At 40.8% G+C, this 23,556-nt stretch overlaps 1 protein-coding gene and 1 non-coding gene across 2 annotated transcripts; one reads left to right on the plus strand and one right to left on the minus strand.

The window, feature by feature from the left end:
- The first annotated feature begins 6,257 nt into the window (after positions 1-6,257).
- LOC131217850 (small nucleolar RNA R71) lies at positions 6,258-6,364 on the plus strand. Its single transcript, XR_009157438.1, has one exon. It is a non-coding gene; the product is annotated as a small nucleolar RNA R71 (small nucleolar RNA).
- Positions 6,365-14,335: 7,971 nt separating this feature from the next.
- On the minus strand, positions 14,336-23,149 carry LOC131217050 (putative leucine-rich repeat receptor-like serine/threonine-protein kinase At2g24130). The gene is made up of 2 exons (XM_058211752.1): positions 20,461-23,149; positions 14,336-14,866 (listed from the first exon to the last, which is right to left on the minus strand). Exons 1-2 carry the CDS (start codon positions 23,039-23,041, stop codon positions 14,451-14,453), a joined length of 2,997 nt encoding a protein of 998 aa, XP_058067735.1. The 5' UTR covers positions 23,042-23,149; the 3' UTR covers positions 14,336-14,450.
- Between the last annotated feature and the right edge of the window lie 407 nt (positions 23,150-23,556).

Below are 23,556 nucleotides of genomic sequence, written 5' to 3' on the forward strand. Positions count from 1 at the left end.
TTCAGTTAAGGTCACCATCTGAGTTGTCGACTCTTGACAATACAATGCCTTTACTGGATGGTACCGATGAATAGAGTCCTCACATCAATATTTTGTCTACTGACCCTCAATCTGTTTGTGTAGGGCTGGAGCAAAAGAGCATACCTCCATTTCCTTTTAAAGACGATGGAGTCCTTGAGCATCTCATTACAAATTTCAATGTGGAAAATAAGTCACTCTCAGTTGAATTTTCCAACTCTTTAGATGATTGCTTGACATATTTTTTATATTCGAACGATCTTATGACTAAAAAAATAGTAAATGCCTTGCAAGAGAATATCTCGGTAGTTGTTACTAATCGAGAGAACCCTTATTCTGAAGCCCCTCCTTCCCCAGATCTTGAATGTCTAATATTAAAAGAGGAGGAGCTAGAAATTGATCCAAAGTCTGGAACTTCGGAATGTGTTGAGACTACATCTGCTGAGAATTTTCCTGAATTTTATTTACTTAGAGTCTCCAATTCACCATGGGATACTAACTCTAAAACTTTTTATGTCATAGGTGAATCATATATCCTTTGGACACCTCAGGAAATTAAAAGGAAACCTTATGCTGAGGTTCATAAATTTCTTTGGAAATTCATGCTCCAAGGCATCCAAGCCTATTATTAAAAGGGCTTTTAAAAGATTTTGTTGAGAAACCTACTGAAAAATTTATCAAGATACTGGCCGGAAGAGGAACCTTATGGCATGACTGAGTAGTTTTTCCCTACTTTCATAGGACTAGGGTAGTTTGCTTTTTACTGTTCTAAGATAGTCGGTTTTATCCCATTAGGCTAGTTTGCTTTTTACATTGTTTTATGATAGTTTGCTTTTGTTAGTTTCACTCTTGTGCCGAGCCGCTCTCATCCTGCGATCTCTTGGTAAAAGCTTCTTGATTTTTTCGTCCAGTTACTATCTTCCCATCACTTCTCATTTACTTTCATTGTCTCATATGCATTGCATGCTCATATCTGAAACGTTGAGGACAACGTAGATTTTAGGTTGGGGGTGAGAGATTAGGTTACCTAATTAGTATTTTCTTGGTCTTGAGCAAAATTGTGAAATTGTGAAAAATTTTAACTTTTTCTAGAAATTCTTGTGAATTCGAAGTGATTTTGAAGGATAGTCGTGATTTGAGAAGTATCAGATACGTAATGTTGGTAATTTATGACTCTTGAATTCATTTATCTATTAAATTTCACAGTTAAGTTTGAATTGTCAATCCATGATTAGAAGTTTTAAACATTGATTGAGTCATGATTTCACATGTCACATCTCACTTACACATTAAGGTATTAATTTGATATTGAATTGTTAACTTGGTGATCATTAAGCATGGAAGGAACTAACCTGGGGAATTTGTCCATCATGTTCAATAAGGAAAAAAAAAGAAAGAAAGAAAGAAAGAAAAAAAAATACCCAACTAAAAAACAGTTGTCATTAGAAAAGGTAGTGTGAACAATCTTCACTATGGGTTTGCTCCTTATGGGTGAGGAATCGATTCCCCACCCCATCGATGTAAAAATTAAAAGCTCAAAGAATGAAAAGAAGAACTGTAAGGCAAGTATTGATTTAGGTTATGGTTATCCTGAATGCACTTTTGATCATCAGTGTTATCATGGAAATTGACGATTGAATCTCTTAATGATGATAAGCTGAGATTACACTATACACCAATGGAACTCAATGTTTAGAATGTTTTCTAATTGATGGATTAATACTTTGAACTTGACTATGAAATTTACCATGAGCTTGAGTCCAGGAGGAAGTAATGCCCAACATTCATGAATCTTTAGAATTCTACTATCTGGATTATTTTTCAAAAATCACATGAGTTTATAGAAATTATGTTGTGGTTCTCAACTTATTTTTTGCATACTTTGCTTGGGACTAGCAAAATGCTCGTTGGGAGTTTTGTTGAGGGTCAAATATTGTATATTTGACCCCAGTTATTGCCTGGATTTACGTACATGATACTGTTTAATAACCCATTTTAATCGTGTTTGTGATGCAATGTGTATTTACAAGCTTGGATTGAAAAAAGGGTGATAAAAGCATGAATTTAACGCTCATAAATCACCAAGGCAAGGGACAGACGCTAGAGGATCGAGATCGAAGACATTACACGCCAGAGATCCGAGAAAACTAGGCTACACGTTTAAATGGGCCTGAAAATTATCTAGAATGCAAGATTACAGGGTTACCACTATTCGTTTGGCTCGAAACTTCATATATGGCCTGAGGACCATAAATTAACCATCCACGTAGAATTTTAACCACTGGATCTTCGTGAAATTTTCCCAAATGACAAATCAGCTACTAAATCTTTGATCTGGGGCCCACTTGATATCTGGATAAGCTTCAATTTTGGTCTCAACGCGTTAAATGAGCTGACAATATGGATGGACGGAAGGATTTCTCATGAACATCTTCGCAGGACCTCATGTACATAACGTGTGCATAGTGCACAAGTGCACCAGTCGTGCACCGAATTTCTCAAAGTCGGTCAGCGCACGCTGACCGACTCTCTCTTCTCCAATTCAAAAACGGACACAGCATCCTCATCGTGTCCGTCGATTTTTGATTGTGGGCCCCACCCGTCGTCCATGTGGACAATCAGAGCTGTCCATTGTGACCAGAGGTTGGGTATGACCCTCGCATAGGTGGATGTTGGCCCCATGAATACATCGTATGTGCATGAGGACTCAAACGGATGATAGACGGTAGAATAGAAGATCTTGTGGGCCACATCGAAATCAATCCAATCTCGCTATTCCCAGATGGTTTTTCGTCGTGAAACTAATGGACGGTGTGTATTTCTCCATCACTGTCAATCTGGGACCCACCGACCATCACAACGCGAATGCGCAGGCTCTGTTTTGCAAACAGAGCCTGCGGACAGAACTTGTGGGCCACCATCAAGGACTCACGTTGTTGATCTGGACCTTCCATACTGTTTGGGGCTTCTTTCAATACAAAATCATAAATTTTGGAGGATTCATGCAAGACGTAGCATGCGCAGGCATAGTCGCAAGGGAAACCGCTTCTTTTTGAAACTAGAAGATCTCGGTTGTTCTGTGATCAGCGGGCCATTTTATGGTGTGATCAGGACCATAAAAACTTATTCCAGGGGACAACTAACCAAGGCCAAGAAGCCTGACTGGTTAGATCTTGTATCGGGCTCTCAGTTTCGCCAAGACAAAATTCTTGCAACACAGAGTCGGTTGCAGTTTCTTTTCCGCTGCATAAGTTGTCGCACAGGACTGACAGCTCACTGACTTTCTCCATCGCCTGCAGGCTTCTCGGGGGGGGGGGGGCAAGAAGAGCAAGAAGGAGAGAGAAAGCTCCACCGTTGGTTCCTTTTCTTCCCTGCTTTTCTCAATTTTATTTATTTTTAAGATGTTTAGCCTTGCCATGTCTATGCTCGGCTAAACCTCTTAGCTAGGGTTAAGAGGTGAAGCTTGTAGAGTGATGGAGAGACTTTTTGCTTGTGCCTTTTGTTTAGATTGAATTGAAATTGATCGTAGTTTGATTATGGGAAATGCCTGTAGTTTTTAATGGTTTATTGTAACTTAAATTACAGTAGATCTGTAAGACCCGTATCATAGTCCGTACTATTCTATAGATTCCTGCAATCCTCCCTGTCGAATTTCGGTGATCCGCGACTTATAATTGGTGTTTGCGCGTGATCCTGAGTCGTGTCCCGTATATTAGAATCGACTCAACCCGAGACTTGTACCAGTGCGACCGCGCCGTCGCCACGGTTCCGATGCCATGTCTTGTGCGCCGAGACAATACTCGGGATAGGAGATGTGGGCCTGCGTTCAGTTCGAGGGAAACGCCACATATTGCAATCCCAAGAGAATGTCCCATCAATCGCATCAAGTGTCAAGTACCCCATCCCATCATGTCAAGTACAAACACCCATCCCCAAGCAACCCCTAAAGTCAACACACTCTCTCTCTCTCTCCACCCATCAAGTACACCTATCCATCACTCACATCTCTCACCTATCACCTCTCTCTCTCTCTCTCATTTCTCTCTCATTTTCTCTCAAGCTCCATAAGAGCAACTCACGTCCAAGCTTCCATGGGAGAGAGCTTGTGTAGCCCACTTTCCTACCTCCCATCTCCACCATCCAATGATCATCTAGACCGTTGAAATCATCCACTTGGAACTCTAGATCACATTGGCGGAAGAAGGAAGAAGAGATCAAAGGTAGGTGTTTCTTTTGTTTTGTTTGTGTGGATTTGATTATTAGAGGGCCCACATGTGGTGGGACCCATCTTGATGTATGTTTTGCATCTTGGAGGGGCCCATAGTGGCGGGGTCCCTCCCTTTTTTTTTTTTTTTTTTTACTGTTCTCTCTCCTTTTCTCTCTTCTTTTTTTTTGGTGAAGATGATAATGGGTGGGGCCCACTTGATCCATTCCATACAACCGTGAGGACCCACCTCAATGTATGTATGCATCTGGCCATCCATCTGCTGGACTACCTAGGATGGTGCCAGGCCATACCATGATATATGTTTGATCCACACTGTCCAGACAGTTTGGACAGGCGCTGGACGGTGCTGTGAAGGCCACACTATGATGTATGTATGATCCACACCTTTCAGACAGTTTGGACAAGCGCTAGACAGTTTGGACGGTGCTGTGAAGGCCACACCATGATGTATCTTTTGATCCACCCGTCCAGCCGTGGTACCCACCTTGATTTATGTATTTCCTTTTAGCATTGTACTCAAATGATTATATTAGTGGATATGTGATGATGATGTTACCTTTGTGAATTGGGTAATCTTGTGGTTATGCTTATTATGAGTTAAATGTATAAAAAAAAATTCTCCTTGTAGGATCCCAGGATCGGAATCTGGCGTCTGGACGCTAGGAGCCGAGAATGGGTACTACGGAGGTTGTCAACACAGAATTTGGTGATCGAGATTCCTGAGAATCCGATTTTCGGGTTTGGGGCGTGACAAGATCTGTGATGACTTTGAGTATTTCCTTTTCCTTATTATGATTATGACGTCAAAAAGACCTGTTGTTCACCATTGTCTCCTGGGCATGGTTGGATGACGGAACCCTTCCTAACCTTCATATATCTTTCTGATTGGTTATAGATTGGTTTAATTCTGTTGTTTACTTTGTCTCCTGGGCATGGTTTGGTGACAGAATCCATTCTAATTCTTATACCTCTCTTCTCTTGAAAACTAGATCAAAGGAAGTTCAGATTTGATTTTCATGCTTACACGCTCCAACTGGATGAAGATGGGACTCTAAATCCAGTTGAGTTCTTGAATCAAGCATAAAGATCTCACTGATCTCTACAAGTGGATCCTCTAAAACCCTAGTTTCCTACATTTGAATTTCATGAGTTTTAGTTAAATAAATTCACAATTATTCCCTTTCTTTTACTTGATTTAGATTTCATCTTATCCTAGTTCTAATTCAATTTATTTTCAGATTACGTACACCGTTCAATCCTTGTGGATTCGACTTTGGTCTTACCGAGTTTATTTCTACATCACAACCCTATACTTGGGATGTGAACATGGGCCAGAAAGGTCCTAGTCTCCTTAACATTCGGTTGTGTATCAAGTCTTGCAATCAAAGTTCTAAGTTCATTCATAGCCTGTAGTTGGTCCTGCCTAAATGTATCTAATGTATTCTCAAGGGTTCTCCTGGGTGGAGGTCCATTAGATGACCCTTGTGGATAATTGGTTACATTTGCAGTTGGTTCATTTTTTCAATTAAAGTTTTGCCAATAAAAAGTGTTGGTATTAGAATTTGGTGCACTAAGTAGCCGTTGATATGGATTTGTAGTATCTGCTTGAACGTGAAACACCTCTTAAAAAGCTAGGATTATAGGACAATCATTGGTTAGGTGTACAACGCTCTCATAATTTTCACATACGGTTTCAACGATTGTTTTAAACTGAGTTGATTCCTTCCTAGATTCCAAGTCCTCAATTTTTCGTGTAAGAATTATCAACTGTACATTAATATCATCCTCCTTGTTGAGTACACGTACTCCTATCTCTCTTGACACTTCCTTGGGATTACTAGCTTAGTTTGATGTGTCCCATGATTGGGAGTTTTTAACTAGAAGTCAAAGTAATCCTGGGCATCTTCTGGTTTCTTATCCATGAACTCGTCATTACACATTATCTGTACGAATTGGTGCATGTTCGGACTAAGTCCGTCATAAAAAAAGATCAATTGTTCGCCAAGTTTCATAACCATGGTGCGGGCAAGTGAGAAGTGAGTCTTTGAACCGTTCCCAACATTCAAAGAAGGTCTCATTATTTTTCTAGGAGAAGTTCATTATTTTCCGTCTAAGAGTGTTGGTTTTATGAGTCAGGAAGAACTTTTTAAAAAACTCCTGGTTCATCTTTGCCCATATGCCAATGGATCTAGGCTTTAATGAATGAAACCATGATTTGGCCTTTTTTTTTATATAGAGAGAATGGAAATAATTTAAGGCTAATTGTATCAGAAGGAACATCATCAAAATATATGTTCGTAACGATCTCTTCAAATTCTTTAATATGAATATATGGATTTTCTTAATCAAGTCCATGAAACTTATGAAGTAATTGGATTATCTCAGGTTTAAAGTCCACGTTTCTTGTATTGATTGGGAGAATTATGCTGGAAGGTGTACTTGTTCTCACTAGTTGTAAATAATCTTGTAAAGTTTGAACCGGTGGAACCCGATGCACTTCATTCTCATCATGCACCGTCCTGATAGGTGGTGTGTGACGCACATGATCTTCATCAATATAATGTTATTGAGCTATGCGTTCAGATGATATTTCAGGAATATTTAAGGGTTTTCTAACACGTTGATGGATTGTGAGTCCTTCAACCAAACCTCCTTCACTCAAAAGTCTATGAGTGTTGTCACAAACCCACTTGGGCATGAAACACTTATAACCTTCAAATTCTAAACAACTAAAACCAAAGGAGAAGAAAAAATTACAGAAATTAGAAATATGAAAAGAAGAGAGTTGGAGAGGAGTTACCGGATTGGAATTGCTATGTAAGTTGCTATAAAACAAAAAACGAGGTTAGTTTCTAAAAACAAATTGAGAAAAACCTAACCTAAAAATACATAGAAAAAAGCTATAATCCTAAACTAATTCCAATACTAATCAATCTCAGAAAAATGTACCCCAAGTCCCGATAACGGCGCCAAAAACTTATTCACAACCCCAAGTGCAGGGTCGTGATGTAGTAATAACTCAGTAAGACCAAAGTCGAATCCACATGAACTAAACTTGTATGTATTCTGAAAATAACTAGAAGCAGAACTAGAATCGAAAACTAATTCTGAAATAAAAGAAGTAATTGTGAATGAGTATCGATCAATCAAAAGGAAACTAGAGTGCCAAGGATCTACTTATAGTTATCAAGATACTACCTTACTTGATTCAATAAACACAACTGGAATTGAAGTCATATCCTATCTAGTTGGAAAATAAAATAATTGAATCACAATCTGAACTTTATATTGAATTAGTTCAACATAAAGGAGTATCGTGATGATTGGAAGGGATTCCATCATCTTACCATGCCCAGGAGACGATGGTGAATAACAAGATTTATCGATCTCAAATTCTTAGAATGGAAAAGAAGATTTTCAAAACTATTGCAGCGTTTTGTAATTTGAGTCACAATAAACTATAGAAAACTGAAAATATTTCTAAAATTCAAGTTTGAAATCAATTAAGTTCAACATAAATAAGAATCAAAGCAAAATAAACATCCCAACACACTACAAGCTTCACCTTTTAGTTTTAGCTAAGAGATTAGCTAGTCATAGGTAACTCAAAAATATAAGAAAAATAAAAAGATCTACTATAACCCATGAAGAAATCGAAGCAGAAGAACGTCGTTCGCACTTCACCTAGGCCTCCTGTCCATTTTCAAACCCTAGAAGATGCTTTCGAACATCATAGACACTCCTATTTATAGTTGTGGAACTCTAACTTTCGCATTGAGGTGGAAAAATCCACAAATCTCCTCAACTTTACACACTTCGCGTAAGCTCCGCATAACGCCTTCGATGCCATCGAACAACCTTCGATTATACCTTCAATCGCACCTTTGATGTCATCGAAGCTTTTCTAGAACTGTCTAGCGAGTTTGGCTTGAAAAATCCTGAAATTCTCGATTGCATCGAATTAGCTTCGATTGCACCTTCGATGCCATCGAAGTCTATTCTGCCACTTTTTCAGAACTATGTTTTTCTATCTCCGGAATTTCAGCATATCTTTTTTCAGGACAATTTTCAAGATTCATTTTCTTCACTTCAAATTTTCAAATATCTTCATTTTTCACATGGTTTCCTTAGATCTTTGCCATGTGAATTCTTATTAATGACTTCCAAATCTCCAATTCTTCATTGTCTTCTTTTAAGATCTAAATTCATCCTTTTAATTGTACATTTATCATATGCTTTCAAATCATTTCGTATGACAAAAACGCATATAATTAAATCAAATTATCAATTAAATGCCAGAAAAACCAATGTAATTGAAGGGTTAAATATGAAATATTTGAGTCTCGACAGCCAACCTGGCACATGTGCAAAACTTAGCATCCATCAAATGAGTTCCACCATCTTAGATGCAGTTTCCAAAAATTAAGTTCATCCACACACACCAGATGAACAACATTTTATATAATAAATGGACCGGTGAAGAAGCAGAGGCAAGTTTTTAACAATGTGGCAATTTCATGAAAGGACATGCCTACTTTTGGGCAATGGTATCTATCATGATATTACCCACGTAATGAATGTCTTGGATCCTCTAAACTGTGTCATGTGATTCTTACCATCCGATTAATAGCTAAGAAAATGGAGGGTCCATAGGTGGGTTGCGACCAACAATTCAGGACCGAGTTCAGATGTACCCAGTCGGGACTGTGGATGAAGCAGTTCAATTGGCGGGTAGGGCAGAAACACAACTTGCAAGAGCTCCTGCTCGTCCATATCCTTCAACTCGACCCCCCATGACGGGTCCCACGCAGGATCCAGTGCTGCCACGAGGAAAAGACCCAGTACCTCAACTTCCTACAACCGCAAACCGTGATACGGGGAGCAGCTCATCCAGACCTCAACGTGCAGCACCCACAACAGCGGGTCCGAGTAGGATTCCAAATCCTTATGCTCGGCCAAGGTCGAACAATTGTTACCGCTGTGGCCAACCAGGCCACTTATCAAACACTTGTCCTCAACGTCCCGCAACACACTTGACTATAAACTAAGGGGGCACTGAAGATGAGGCCGCAGAAGAAGACCATCACTTTAATGAACATGAACAAATCACTGAAGAAATAGCAAATGACGATAAAATGAAGAGCGAGGATCGTGGCAAATTTCTAGTTGTGAGGCGATTGTTGTATGCCCCACGAAAGGAATTACATCCACAACGACACAATATATTTCGTACTCGGTGCACCGTCAATGGAAAGGTCTGTGATGTGATCATAAACAGTGGTAGTAGCGAGAACATCATCTCAAGAGTGATGGTGGACAAGTTGCGGCTACCAACGATGAAACATCCTTCCCCGTACTCAATTAGCTGGATAAAAAAGGTGAATGAGATCAATATAATTGAATAATACACTATCTCATTTTCAATTGGCAAAAATTATAAAGATCAAATACTTTGTGACGTGGTCGATATGGAAGCTTGTCATATGTTACTCGGTCGACCCTGGCAGTCGGACCGTGATGCGACCCATCGGGGACGAGATAATGTTTACGTATTCGTAAAGGATAGTCGAAAAATAATCCTTACCCCTATGGCACCAGAGAACCACCCTGAAGCCTCTAAAGTGGAGGGGAGTTCCTTCTTCACCATTCGGGATTTCATGAATGAATCTAAGGAAATCGGTGAGGTATACGCTGTAGTGGTGAAAGGCGAGGAAGAGGAACCCTCAAACATCCCTCCAAGTTTAAGATTGTTGTTAAACAAATTCAAAGAAGTCTGGCTTGAGGATTTACCTGATGGATTGCCCCCTATCCAACATCACATAGACCTCGTCCCTGGGGCTAGCCTGCCCAACCGTCCTCATTATCGGATGAGTCCGAAGGAGTGTGAGATACTTCAGGGGCAAGTGGAGGAATTGATCCGTAAGGGTCTCTTGAGAGAGAGCATGAGCCCATGTGCCGTACCAGCATTATTAACGCCAAAAAAAGATGGAAGCTGGCGCATGTGTGTCGACAGCCGAGCAATCAACAAAATTACCATCAAATATTGATTCCCAATACCATGGTTGGACGACATGCTCGATATGTTAGAAGGGGCCAAGGTGTTCTCTAAACTAGATCTAAGGAGCGGGTACCATCAGATTCGTATTCGACCCGGTGATGAGTGGAAAACGGCATTCAAGACCAAGGAAGGGTTGTATGAGTGACTAGTCATGCCCTTCGGCCTATCGAACGCACCAAGTACTTTTATGCGTTTGATGAATCAAGTTCTAAAACTGTTCATTAGCCGATTTGTGGTAGTATATTTTGATGATATATTGATAAATAGCCAGGATGAAGTGGAGTATAGGAACCATCTCAGGCAGGTGCTGCATGTCTTACAAATTAACAAGTTGAACCTCAACTTGAAGAAGTGTAGTTTTTTAATTGATGACCTATTGTTTCTAGTATTTGTTGTAACGTCCACGAGCATTCATGGGGACGATGAAAAGGTGCGAGCTATTAGGGAATGGCGATCCCGACAAACATTCATGAGGTGAGGAGTTTTCACGGGTTGGCGACTTTCTATCGTCGATTTGTGCGAGATTTTAGCACCATAGTCGCACCTTTAAACAGATTGCATGAAAAAGGACCGTTCAATGGACCGATAAAGCCGATAAGAGCTTTCATGAGATCAAGCATCGTTTGTCTACAACACCGGTCTTGGTGCTCCTAATTTTGACAAATTGTTTGAGGTTGAGTGTGACGCTTCATATGCCGGAATTGGAGGAGTATTATCACGGGAAGGCAGGCCGGTAGCTACCACGAGAAGCTCAGAGAAGCCCGAAAGAAGTGGTCGACTTATGAGCTTGAGTTTTACGCATTTAAGCACTGCGACATTGGCGGTATTATCTGATTCAAAGAGAATTTGTTTTGTACACTTACCATCAAGCATTAAAGTTTATTAATAGTCAGACTAACGTGAATCGTGTGCATGCTAGATGGGTTGCGTTTTTACAGGAATTCACGTTCGTTCTGAAGCACAAGTCAGGGCAGCAGAACAAGGTGGCTGATGCACTTAGCCGTCGTGCATCACTACTAGTAACAATGAGCAACGAGGTAGTCGGCTTCGACTGTCTCAAGGAGCTGTATGCCGAGGATGAGGACTTCAAAGATTCTTGGATGAAGTGTCAAGAAGGTCACCCCAGTGACCTTCATATACGGGACGATTTTCTCTTCAAAGGGAATCGATTGTGCATCCCCCAAAGTTCTCTGAGGGAGCAGATTATTCAGGAGCTACATGGAGGTGGCCTTGGTGGACACCTGGGGCGAGACAAGACGCGAGCTCTTGTGGAAGAGCGGTATTACTGGCCGCAGTTAGTACGCGATGTGGGAAAAGCCGTACAACGTTGTCATGTTTGTCAGACCTCCAAGGGGCAATCTCAGAATACGGGCCTCTACACCCCGTTACCTGTGCCTAACGGCCCTTGGGAGGATTTATCAATGGACTTCGTACTTGGTCTCCCACGAACACAACGCGGCATGGATTCGGTGTTCGTGGTGGTAGATCGTTTCTCAAAGATGGCGCACTTTATCCCATGCAAGAAGACCCTCGATGCAACACACGTGGCGAATTTATTTTTCAGGGAGGTCGTTCGGCTACACGGGGTCCCCAAGACCATTACTTTCGATCGTGACACGAAGTTCATTAGCCACTTTTGGCGGACTTTATGGAATCGATTCGATACACGACTTCAATTTAACAGTGCTTACCACCCATAGACTGAGGGCAGACCAAAGTTGTGAATCGCACGTTGGGAAACCTCCTTCGCGGTATTTCAGGGAAAAATAAAGCAGTGGGATTTGGCCTTGTCTCAAGCAAAGTTTGCATTCAACAATATGGTGAACCGCTCGACAGGGAGATCACCGTTCCAGATTATTTACGGACGAGTGCCTCGCCACACACTTGACTTAGTCCCTCTGCCTAAGCACTCAGGCACGAGCATTGCAGCAGAACATATGGCAGACAAGATCATGGGCATCCATGCAGAAGTGCAGACCAAGCTACATGCCTCGAACGAGAAGTACAAGGAACAATCGGACAAGCATCGGCGACAAAAAGTGTTCGAGGTAGGCGACCGCGTTATGGTCCATCTTCGCAAAGAGAGATTTCCGACCGGGACGTACAACAAGTTGAAAAATAAGAAGATTGGACCAGTACCAATCATCCGAAAGATCAATAACAACGCTTATGTTGTTGATCTCCCAGATGACATGGCAATCTCACGGACTTTCAATGTCACGGACTTAATCGAGTATCATGAACCAGAGCATGACGAGAACTCGAGGACGAGTTCTTTTGAAGTGGAGGAGACTGATGTAGAGCAGGTCGCAGACAGTTACATTACCAAGATGGATCGAAAAGGCCCGGTCGAGAAGTGATCCCGACCATCGAACCTTAAATCGGGCGTATCTTGCAATCCGGAATGAGTTATCGACGTAAAATATATGATTTTGGGGTAGAACGAGCTACAAGCCAACCAACCCGCTACGCCGGGTTACGCAACCCGAAATTGCGAAAAACCCCTGGATCGACGGTCGTTTTCCTGTTTTAATTTCATTTTTACTATAAATAGTTAGTTTTAGTTTGATTATAACTCTTCATCCATCGGGCTTTAGGAGTTGTGTCCAACATGAAAAGAGCTTAGAATAATTAGGAAAACGGTTTGGTGAAGCCAAATAGGACACTTACTATTTTTGACCAAAAACCTTGCGCACTAGTAGACATCACGACCGTCTATTAATAGTAAGTTTACTATTTATAGTAAGTCATGAATTCTAGGAGTTTTAGTTGTAGTTTGATTTTGATTTCTTTCTCATTGTTTGGTTCCCCTATTTAAAGGGTTGTGAACTCATTTTTATGCATTCATTAATCAATTTCAAATTTATTAGAATTTATTTCTATTTTCTACTTTCTTTCCTCGTGAATTCGAGAAGTCTCTGTGAGGAGTCCAGGGAAGTTCCATGGATTCGGAATAATTATCCCCATCACGTTCATCCTTCTCAATTTTCAAACCCTAGAAGATGCTTTCGAACATCATAGAGACTCCTATTTATAGTTGTGGAACTCTAACTTTCGCATTGAGTTGGAAAAATCCACAAATCTCCTCAACTTTACACACTTCGCGTAAGCTCCGCATAACGCCTTCGATGCCATCGAACAACCTTCGATTATACCTTCAATCGCACCTTTGATGTCATCGAAACTTTTCTAGAACTGTCTAGCGAGTTTGGCTTGAAAAATCCTGAAATTCTCGATTGCATCGAATTAGCTTCGATTGCACCTTCGATGCCATCGAAGTCTATTCTGCCACTTTTTCAGAACTATGTTTTTCTATCTCCGGAATTTCAGCATATCTTTTTTCAGGACAATTTTCAAGATTCATTTTCTTCACTTCAAATTTTCAATTATCTTCATTTTTCACATGGTTTCCTTAGATCTTTGCCATGTGAATTCTTATTAATGACTTCCAAATCTCCAATTCTTCATTGTCTTCTTTTAAGATCTAAATTCATCCTTTTAATTGTACATTTATCATATGCTTTCAAATAATTTCGTATGACAAAAACGCATATAATTAAATCAAATTATCAATTAAATGCCAGAAAAACCAATGTAATTGAAGGGTTAAATATGAAATATTTGAGTCTCGACAGCCAACCTGGCACATGTGCAAAACTTAGCATCCATCAAATGAGTTCCACCATCTTAGATGCAGTTTCCAAAAATTAAGTTCATCCACACACACCAGATGAACAACATTTTATATAATAAATGGACCGGTGAAGAAGCAGAGGCAAGTTTTTAACAATGTGGCAATTTCATGAAAGGACATGCCTACTTTTGGGCAATGGTATCTATCATGATATTACCCACGTAATGAATGTCTTGGATCCTCTAAAGTGTGTCATGTGATTCTTACCATCCGATTAATAGCTAAGAAAATGGAGGGTCCATATTAATTGTATTGAAAAAGATCTGTAATTAAATTGCCTCAGTGTGCTCATTTCACCAAAAAAAGAAAAAGATAAAAAAGAGTGCATTTGGGCTTCTCTTATTGAAATGATGATAGAACATAATCTATTACACCAAAAAAATGTGTACGTACACATATCAGACATTTACAAGATCAAGCCATTAATCTAGTGATCCCAGAATGAGTGGTACTCAATCCTCTCCAATGATGGTAGAAGATGATATCCCAAGTGACGATGCAAACGTTGCGCTAGTATCGCCTATAAGATATCTCTTGAGCCGATCCAAGTCGTCGGCTGCATCGAGCATGGTGGGCCTCGTCGAAGGGACCTCTTGGGTGCATAGAACACCCAATTCAATCAGCTCGCCGATAGCGACTTCCCACATCTTCTGCACTTCTGGGCTCTGGTCCCTTGCAGATCTGATCAATGAAGAATCTATCACCTTCTCCACCCTCCCATGATAGTGGCGCTTGACCCATTTGTGCAGATCCAGGCCACCAACAAACATGTCGTCAGTGGGTCTCTTTCTAGTCACCATTTCAAGCACTAGAATGCCAAAGCTGTACACATCTCCTTTGGTAGATGTATTTGTTCCATATGCATATTCTGCCCAAACCAATGTATAAAACTTTAATTAAAATACATTTGTGCATGTAAATATGGAAGAGGCTTCTAGACATGTTTGTACGTGTGTTTTAATGTTCCAAATCATTTGTATGATGAGCCCATAGTTTAAAAAAGCAAAAAATAAGAGTGACTCAAAATCGAGTTGACTGGAAAACTCAAGCTGAGTTTTTCAAAAACTCTTATAAGCTTTACTAAGTTTTTTCAGTATTATTTAATATTTATGAAGTGTAAATAGTATATAAAGAATGTCGAGTTGTGCAAAGCTGAAGTCCGCATTTTGTCATGGTTTTTTAGTCTAGTTTCTTGATTAATTTTATTTTGACTCGAGAGAACTGAGCCCGAGTTATTTCAAGTTCTTAAAATTATGGATGGGCCAGACTATTGGCATGGAGATAAGTGAAATAAGAAATATTTCAACCCTTTGATTATTGAACTATTTTTTTTTTTTTTTTTTAAATAATAATAAGAAGATGTCCTCAAAGGGATGGCGGCTGATAATGTGCAAATGGGTTGGGTTGAATTGACAGGCCTTGTTCGAAAATAAGTGAGCCTATAGGTCCTAATTTTAGAGCAATGGGGTGAACCTGGGTCCAAAAGTTCAACCCAAATTACTAATGCGTCCTCTCAAAATAAATCAGACACAATCCGATTTGAACCTAGTTTAAACAGGTTCAATGTAGCTGATGCTAAAATAGGCCCAATCTAAGCCCAACCCAAATCAAGATCCAATGTAGACTCAAGGAAACATAGTTAAGATTACAACAATGGTTTATTACTGTTTTTTTTTTTCCTTGTATCTAAAATGAGATTACCCATCCACTACTTTTGTGACAATCTACACCGTATAAGTTGTGAACCCTTGTCAAGGAAAAATATACTAAAATCTTATTTTATTATATATTCATTGATTTTTGGACCGCTGGCCTTCTTTCTCTACCCTCAAAATTGGTAGCTACCACCAATTGAATAATTTGTAACATTATTTGTAAGAAAGCTCATGTGTAATGCGTATACTCGACTCAAACCTAATGCAAATTAACCTGACCCATGTGATAAATGGGTCAGGTCTGGTGATGATGATGGACCTCACCATTGATGGTGTACAATCATTTCTTATATTCCTAGATCAGATAATGATTAGTCTCAGTGGATGAAAAAAGAGAGTAATGTTTTGAAATATTTTATAATAATAATAATAATAATAATAAAATGAGAAGTGAGAAACCTTCCAATTCTCTTTGAGCACTATAAGTTATGGTGCTTTTAGTTTCTCTTGGACAGTCCGATATATCAACGTAAACTATCTATTAATCTCGAAACACATTTCATGGACTACCGTATAAAAATCTCGTTGATGAGATGATAATAAATGAGAAATGAGAAATGCTCCAATTCTCTTAGAGCCCTGGAAGTTATAGTGCTTCTAGTTGCATCCATTCACTTGGACAGTCCAATCCTATTAATTTCAAAACACACTTTATGGAGTATCTTACAAAAATTACACTGACCAGATAATCCAATCCATCATTGATTTCACCTTATTTTCTAAAACTATCCCTTTCCCAGCCATGGATGGGATGGTTCTGATTGCCTTAAAGCTAGGTAATCCATGAAGGGCACTAACAAAGAGACAGATAGGGGTGTACATCGAGTTGATGATCTCAGCTGGAACTCGGCTCGGCTCAGTCCTTGAGCCTGACTGGCCAGCTCGGCTCGGTTCAGTCAACAGCTCGGGCCAGCTTGAGCCGAGTTCGAGCCAAGATTGAGCCAAGTTCTCCATTGAGGCATTTCTACAAACACCTAGACTGCATCTTCAAAATCCCTCTGTATGTGAAACAGAAGCAATGGTTTTACATGTATTTTATCAAACACCTTCTAGGCAACATAAAAACCAAGAAAAATCAAGAAAAACGGATATTTGTTTCATGTACATACCTTCTTTGCCATCGGCCACACTTCGTTGAGTCATTTTATCAAACACTCGGTGAGCAACATCAAGGACAAAGTAATCGAGTCACCGAACTGGTTCAATCCGAGTTTGATTCAAGTTGGATTCGATCCGAGTCAAATCGAGCTGGGGCTTGTTCGAACTCGGCTCGAACTCATTTTCGAGCTCAAAAAATCAGCTCGACTCGGCTCGAACTCAGCTTCGAACTGAGTCAAGTTGAGCGAGCTAACCAAGCTAGCTCGGTTTGTGTACACCCTTGTAGACAGATCATGTTCCCGCCTAGTCTTTTTTTTTTTTTTTTTTTAATCTTTTTAAGAATCTTGACCATACATAGCAAAGGACATTGATCAAATGGTCAATATTCATCAAATGGGTGCGATGTTTGCATGCACGTTAGGCCACGAAATATGTGTTGGACATAATGACTGGCCTAGACTAAGTAGCCCAACCCAAGGTTCATATACTTTAGCCTTAACTCAACCCAACCTAACCTTAGGTTGGAAATTCTCAACCCAACCTCAACCCAACTGGGCTCGTTCAGGTTGGTCAGATGGACATATGCTAATATTTTCGTTATTATATTTGTCTATTATATTTTCAATGCATGTCTTATTTTTTGTACATATAATTTTATTATTATATATGTAGTTATTTATAGTAAAGAAGTTCATTTTTTCTAAGAAAATAAGCTAAAATATAGGACAACTGTTCCTTAAAAGTCATGTTGTATAGCGTGCTATTTGGGTACACCCTGAACTATAGTTCAAGTGGTAGACTCAGTGAAAGATACCTTGTTTCAACACTGAGGTCTTGGTATCGATCCCTAGTGGGGGTGGCTAACACTGAAGTGTGAACTGACAGTGGGGTGTACTAAAAAGCTAACAGCAAAAAACAAAAAAAATAAAAAATAGCATGCTATTTGGGAGAGAAATCCAATGTTTCCTGTTAGCTTGAGTCATTGGAAATGACCGGGACCAATGAAACCCGATGGCATTGGAATTTCCTGTGCCTTCAACACAGATGATCTGCACTCATTTATAATTTATATATCGTTCCGGTTTGGGTTGGGTCAGGCAACCTGAGATCTCAACCCAAGCCTGACCCAAGTTTTATCTGGCTGGTGTTCATATAGCCTAAGCTCGAGACTAAACCTGATACATCCAGCCCAAGCCCAACCCAATGCCGGGTCAGTCACGGGTTGAACCCACCCCACTTTCAGCCTTACGGTGGAGCCCATCAGGTGAACGTCTTGATCTCCCAAAGATGGGCCCCACTTTGGTACTCTGGCAGAGTGTGACATTGATACACAAGCCAATGTATTGGAAACTTTGAATCCAAGTAACTCCAACTTCAAGCCTGGAATTGATGGACATTTACTGGATGAATGAAATCAAAAGCAGTAAATGGTTTCCAATTCAACAAACCAACGTCCATTAATCAGAGTATGAGACTGGACAATTCGTCAGATTCCAGGACAATAGCCTATGGACAACGCGTCCTGAGATTTGAATGGTTTTAATTTAGATAACATATGCCACGTGTAGAATTATGGGGAACCGAGTTAGGTTATTTTCACTAATATAGAGCTATGTGGGTAGAACTTTCATAAGATAACTCATTTCAAGTACGTTGCCTTGTCCACCATGGAATGGAAAAATAAAAATAATCCAGCACTCAGGTGGGCCACACCACAGGTAGACGTGCATCATTAGTTCCGTGTAGGGCTCATCTAGTTCATTTTTTCTATGCCATCTAATTCAATAGTAGCTGATTGCCTCCAGCACCCTAGCACGACTTGTAACACTTGCTGTAATGTATGTGTCTTATCCACACCATTCATACGTTTCATCAGCTTTATTTTAGGCCTGAGCCCAAAAATTGAAGCAAATCCAAAGCTCAAGTGACCCACACTACAGGAAATAGTTGGGACAATGACACCTATTGTTGAAACATTCCTAGAGCCCACCGTGATGTTTATCTGCCATCCGATCTGTTGATAGGGTCACACAAACCTAGACACAAAAAGCACAAATTTCAGCTTGATCCAAAACTTCTGGCCCTAAGAAGTTTTCAATGGCCAGTGTTCAATCCCCACAGTTTCCTGTGGTGTGGTTCACTTGAGCTTTTAATCTGCTCATTTTTGGGCTCATGCACTAAAATGAGAGGGTAAAACAGATGGATGGTGTGGATAAATCACATACATCATGGTGGGCATCACAGAGTCCCACCACTGGTGGCTGGTGCTGGAACGTCTTAGTTCCTAATTCATTTATCATAATGAAACAATTACTAGAAGACCGTGGTATTTCAAAACTTAGTAGGCCATAAAACATGAATATATATATATATATATATATATATATATATATATATTATGAGGTAGCCCTAGCCCACCAAAAATCATCCTAATTTTTGGGAGCAAGGCCACATAATGGCTGGACCATGCTTACCATTTTTCTTTTTATTTTCTGAGAATGAGTGGGAGGTCGAGCATTGTGAGACCGACGTGATGTTTATATGTCACCAACCATGATAATCAGGCAAACAGAAAATCAGTGCAACTGTGACCCAGTGAGAGGACCCCTTGTAGCATTACCATGCATGTAGTTTTGGCCCCAGCTTCGGTCAATCTCAACCATTAGTCCCTCTATTGCCCAAAGATCAGGTAAAAAAATTCATTTCTCAATGGAAAAAAAAAGATCACCGCGATCAAGGGTTATAATGGGCTCAAGCGAAAATGGGCCCCACGGCATTGTGAGGCAGGGATGGACGTGATGAGGTCAGTCACCGTCTTCCTCAAGGGGATAACTAGTCCGAATCAACGGTGTTTCTCTAGACTCCTCATAGAAATTCCTCGAACATATGAGGAAAAATTAAAATATAAAAAGAAATTCTAAGAAATTCAGAAATTAATTAATTAATCATAAAAACGAATTTATAACCCTTTAAGTAGTGAGGCCAATCCTAGGAAGAAGTTTAAGAATCAACTACAACTCAAAACTCCCTAAAATCTTGATTACTATTCATAGGTGGTCATGATTTTTACCAGACTATGATTTTTGGCCAAAAATAGTGTCCCATTTGGCCTAACTATATTGTTTTTGTAATTTTTCTAAGCATTTTTCATATTGGACACAGCTCTTAAGACTCAAAGGATGAAGAGTTATGATCTAACTAAAACTTACTATAAATAATAAAAACGGAAATAAAATGGTTTTCTATGGTCGATCTAATGGAATCTCGCAAATTCACCGTGGCCAACCGGACATAGAGGGGTTGGGTGGCTAAAGTAGCTTCTCCTAACCCCAAAATCATACATGGTACGTTCCTGTTTGCGAGATATACTTGTTTTAAGGTTCTGATGGTCCTAATCACTTCTGCCTTCGATCTGACCTTCTCTGGTCCATCTTGAACAAGAAAGTGTCAGCAACCCGCTCTACATCACATTGCATGCATTATATTTAAACCTACAAGAATCCAATCCAATCCATTGATTGCAGACTCGTTGACTCAGCCATCTCGGGGACTGAACCTCGACTCTGAGTTGACTCGGACGAGTTCTCAAACCATCCACGATCCAATCCAAATAGATAAAAGCAATGAAAAGGGAAGAAAAGAACAGTACCTGGTGCAATGTATCCAATGGACCCACTCAACATATTTGCAGTAGAATTCCCCACGTTTTCAGGCCCACCATTTCCAGCTCCTCCAACGTTCATCACCAACCGTGCAATCCCAAAATCAGACACCAGAGCGGTCATATCATCGTTGAGAAGAACATTGCTAGGCTTCAGATCGCAATGTATAACTCTCACCGGTGAATGGTGGTGCAAGTACGCCATCCCCTCAGCTATATCACTGCAAATACTCACTCTTTGTATCAATTCCAAATCTGACGGCTCTGATCCCATCCTCGCTGACGCCGGATATAGATGGCTCTCCAAGCTGCCATTTGCCATGAACGGCAACACCAATGCCTTGAATTCCGGCAGGCTGCACGCCGTTATGATCCTCATGAGGTTCCGGTGCCGGATCCTCTTCAAGACCTGGCATTCCCTATTGAAACTCTTCGTCGAGTTGCCAGTTTGCAGGTGAAGGACCTTAACAGCGACGATGGTTCCATCCTTGAGGACCCCACGGTAGACGTGTCCAAAGCTTCCAGTCCCGATCAGCCTCCCTTGATCGAATTCTGCCGTCGCTTCTGCTAGCTCCTTATATGTGATCCTTGGGAAGCTGAGTTTCAATGAAGGCGTGGACTTGCTCGATGCGTCGGCCTTCCTTGGGACTATTTTCCATTTGATCTTCTTGAATGCAATAATGTAGAACACCGCCAAGAGTAATGCTGATGCCGGCGCGACGACAGAAACAATGATCTTGAACTTGCGCGAGTGCCACCATCTTCCCTTCTTCATGCAAGGTGTCACGCCAGGGATTGATCCACATAGTTTTGGATTTCCGAGGAAGGAGAGATATGTGAAGTTTGCAAAACTTCTGTTCCTTGGTATCGGTCCATTGAAATCATTATATGAGAGGTTCAGCTGAACAAGACTACCGGAATCCCCGAGACCAACCGGGATCTCTCCATATAATGAATTGTTGGAGACGTCGAGTGATTTGAGGTTCCGAAGTAATCCTAACGCACTGGGAAGCTTCCCTTCAAGCGAATTAAGAGAGAAATTGATCATGACAGCGGCGATGCAGCCGTCTAGCTGAGGGGATATGTTTCCATGGAAATGGTTCGACGATAGATCAATTTCTTGGACTGTTTGCATCTTGCTAAGCTCTGATGGCAGTGGCTCATTTATAAAATTGTGTGAAAGATTCAAGAAAATTCCCATATGGGTTAGTCCAAATATTTCTTTAGGAACTGCTGTTAATGTGTTGAAAGATACATCCAACCTGTTTAAGGACATGCACTTTCCTAGAGAAGGTGAGATTCCTGAAAGCTTGTTTTCTTGAAGAAAAAGATCGCTGAGGAAGATGAGGTTTCCTAGACTATCTGGGACTTCGCCCGATAATCTATTTTTTGATAAATCAAGCTGATTCAACAGATTAATCTGTCCAATTGATGGAGGAATTGGGCCGATTAGCGAATTGTTGGATAAGATTAGCCATTGCAGGTTCTGTAATTGGCCTATCTTGTCTGGGATCGTCCCGTTTAGGAGGTTGCTTGATAAGTTGAGTACAGTGAGATTGGAGAGGTTGACTATGGTGGTCGGGATCGATCCGAATATCCAGTTGTCTTGGAGATATATGCGTGATAAGTTGATCCCGAGCCGATCGATGGTGGTCGGTAATTGGCCTCCAAGGCCCATTCCCGCCAATTCGATGGCCTGTAAGTGAGTACAGTTGGAAAGGGCTGTGAAGAAGGGGACAAGATTGGTGTTGTGATCATGGCTTGTGAAATGGTTGTTTGATAGGTGGAGGAGTTCGAGGAGTGGCCATCTGCCGAGGATTTCAGTGGGCAATTCGCCAGAAAAGCTGTTGTTCTCCACATCCAACCATTTCAAAATGGTGCAATTTGATAGCGATGGAGGGAGTTTCCCACTCAAATTATTTGAATATAGCTGGAGGAACATTAGGTTGGAGAGATGGTTTCCTATCTCTGGTGGGATTTCTCCATGGAGGGTGTTCTCAGATAAATCTAAGTAGCCTAATGATGTGCAATTGTACAAGATCGATGTGGGGATGGTGCCTTTCAGACGATTTCCTTTGAGGTCTAGATAAAATAGTTGAGAAAGGAGGGAGAGTGAATCAGGGATCGGACCGTCGAGACGGTTTCCGAAGAGGTTGAGCTCATTGAGGCGCCATAGGGAGCCCAGTTCTGGCGGTATGGGCCCCACAAGGTTGTTTTCAGATAGGTCAAGTAAGAGTAGCCCAGTGAGATTGGAGAGGAACGGAGAGAGCAGTCCATGAATGCCGCTACGGTTGAGCCAGAGTTCAACCACACGGTGCTGCCGATGGTTGCACACCACACCTGTGAAATTGCACACATTGGATGAATTTCTCCAGTTTGCAAGTGCAGCTTGAGTGTCTTGAGTCATGGCGGCCTTGAAGGCCAGGAGCGCGGCCTTGTCAGTGAGAATTGTAGGATGGTGATGATGATAGATCGACGGGTGTGCTGTTGTGTAGATCATATGTAAAAAGAGTAGTAGAAAGATGGTCTTCTTCATGGGGTGGATCTCCATGTCGATGGTGGCGATCATTTGTATGGAGAAAGTATCAGTGCCTAATTATCACTTCCATGGCCGTTGCACTGAGTTTTGAGTGTAAGCGATCGTTTTACGCCGTCCGATCTTCGATCAATCGGCGGTTTGTGGAAGACCACTGATTTATATGGTTACTGTGGATGAAACATTATCAATTTCGAGTGGTGGTCACACCTCACGATGACCGAATGATCACAATCCAACTATTTTCAATAATCACATACATGGAAAAAATTCAGTGTAAGGTTGCAAAGGGGGAGAGAGAGAGAGAGAGAGAGAGAGAGAGAGAGAGAGAGAGAGAGAGAAGGTGGGAAGTGATATTTCGAAGGAGTTTTCTACTGAGGCTATGATTTGTTGTGGGACTTGGGGTATTTGCTTTGCACGAGCGCGTCATTTTTATAAAGTGGGTGCTTAATCCTTTCCCATTTTGAAGCATTTGACACCGTTGGATTTGAATTGATGGAAAGGATTGGCTGTCCACATAGATGAAGGCTGGATTTTGATGAACCGTA

This window comes from Magnolia sinica, chromosome 10 (genome assembly GCF_029962835.1).
Source record: "Magnolia sinica isolate HGM2019 chromosome 10, MsV1, whole genome shotgun sequence".
NCBI lineage: Eukaryota > Viridiplantae > Streptophyta > Magnoliopsida > Magnoliales > Magnoliaceae > Magnolia > Magnolia sinica.

Coding starts and splice junctions, on each gene's coding strand:
- LOC131217050 (XM_058211752.1), bottom strand. CDS start 23,041: ATGATCGCCACCATCGACATGGAGATCCACCCCATGAAGAAGACCATC. Junction 14,867..20,460: donor CATTGGATACATTGCACCAG/GTACTGTTCTTT, acceptor TGGTTTGGGCAG/AATATGCATATGGAACAAAT.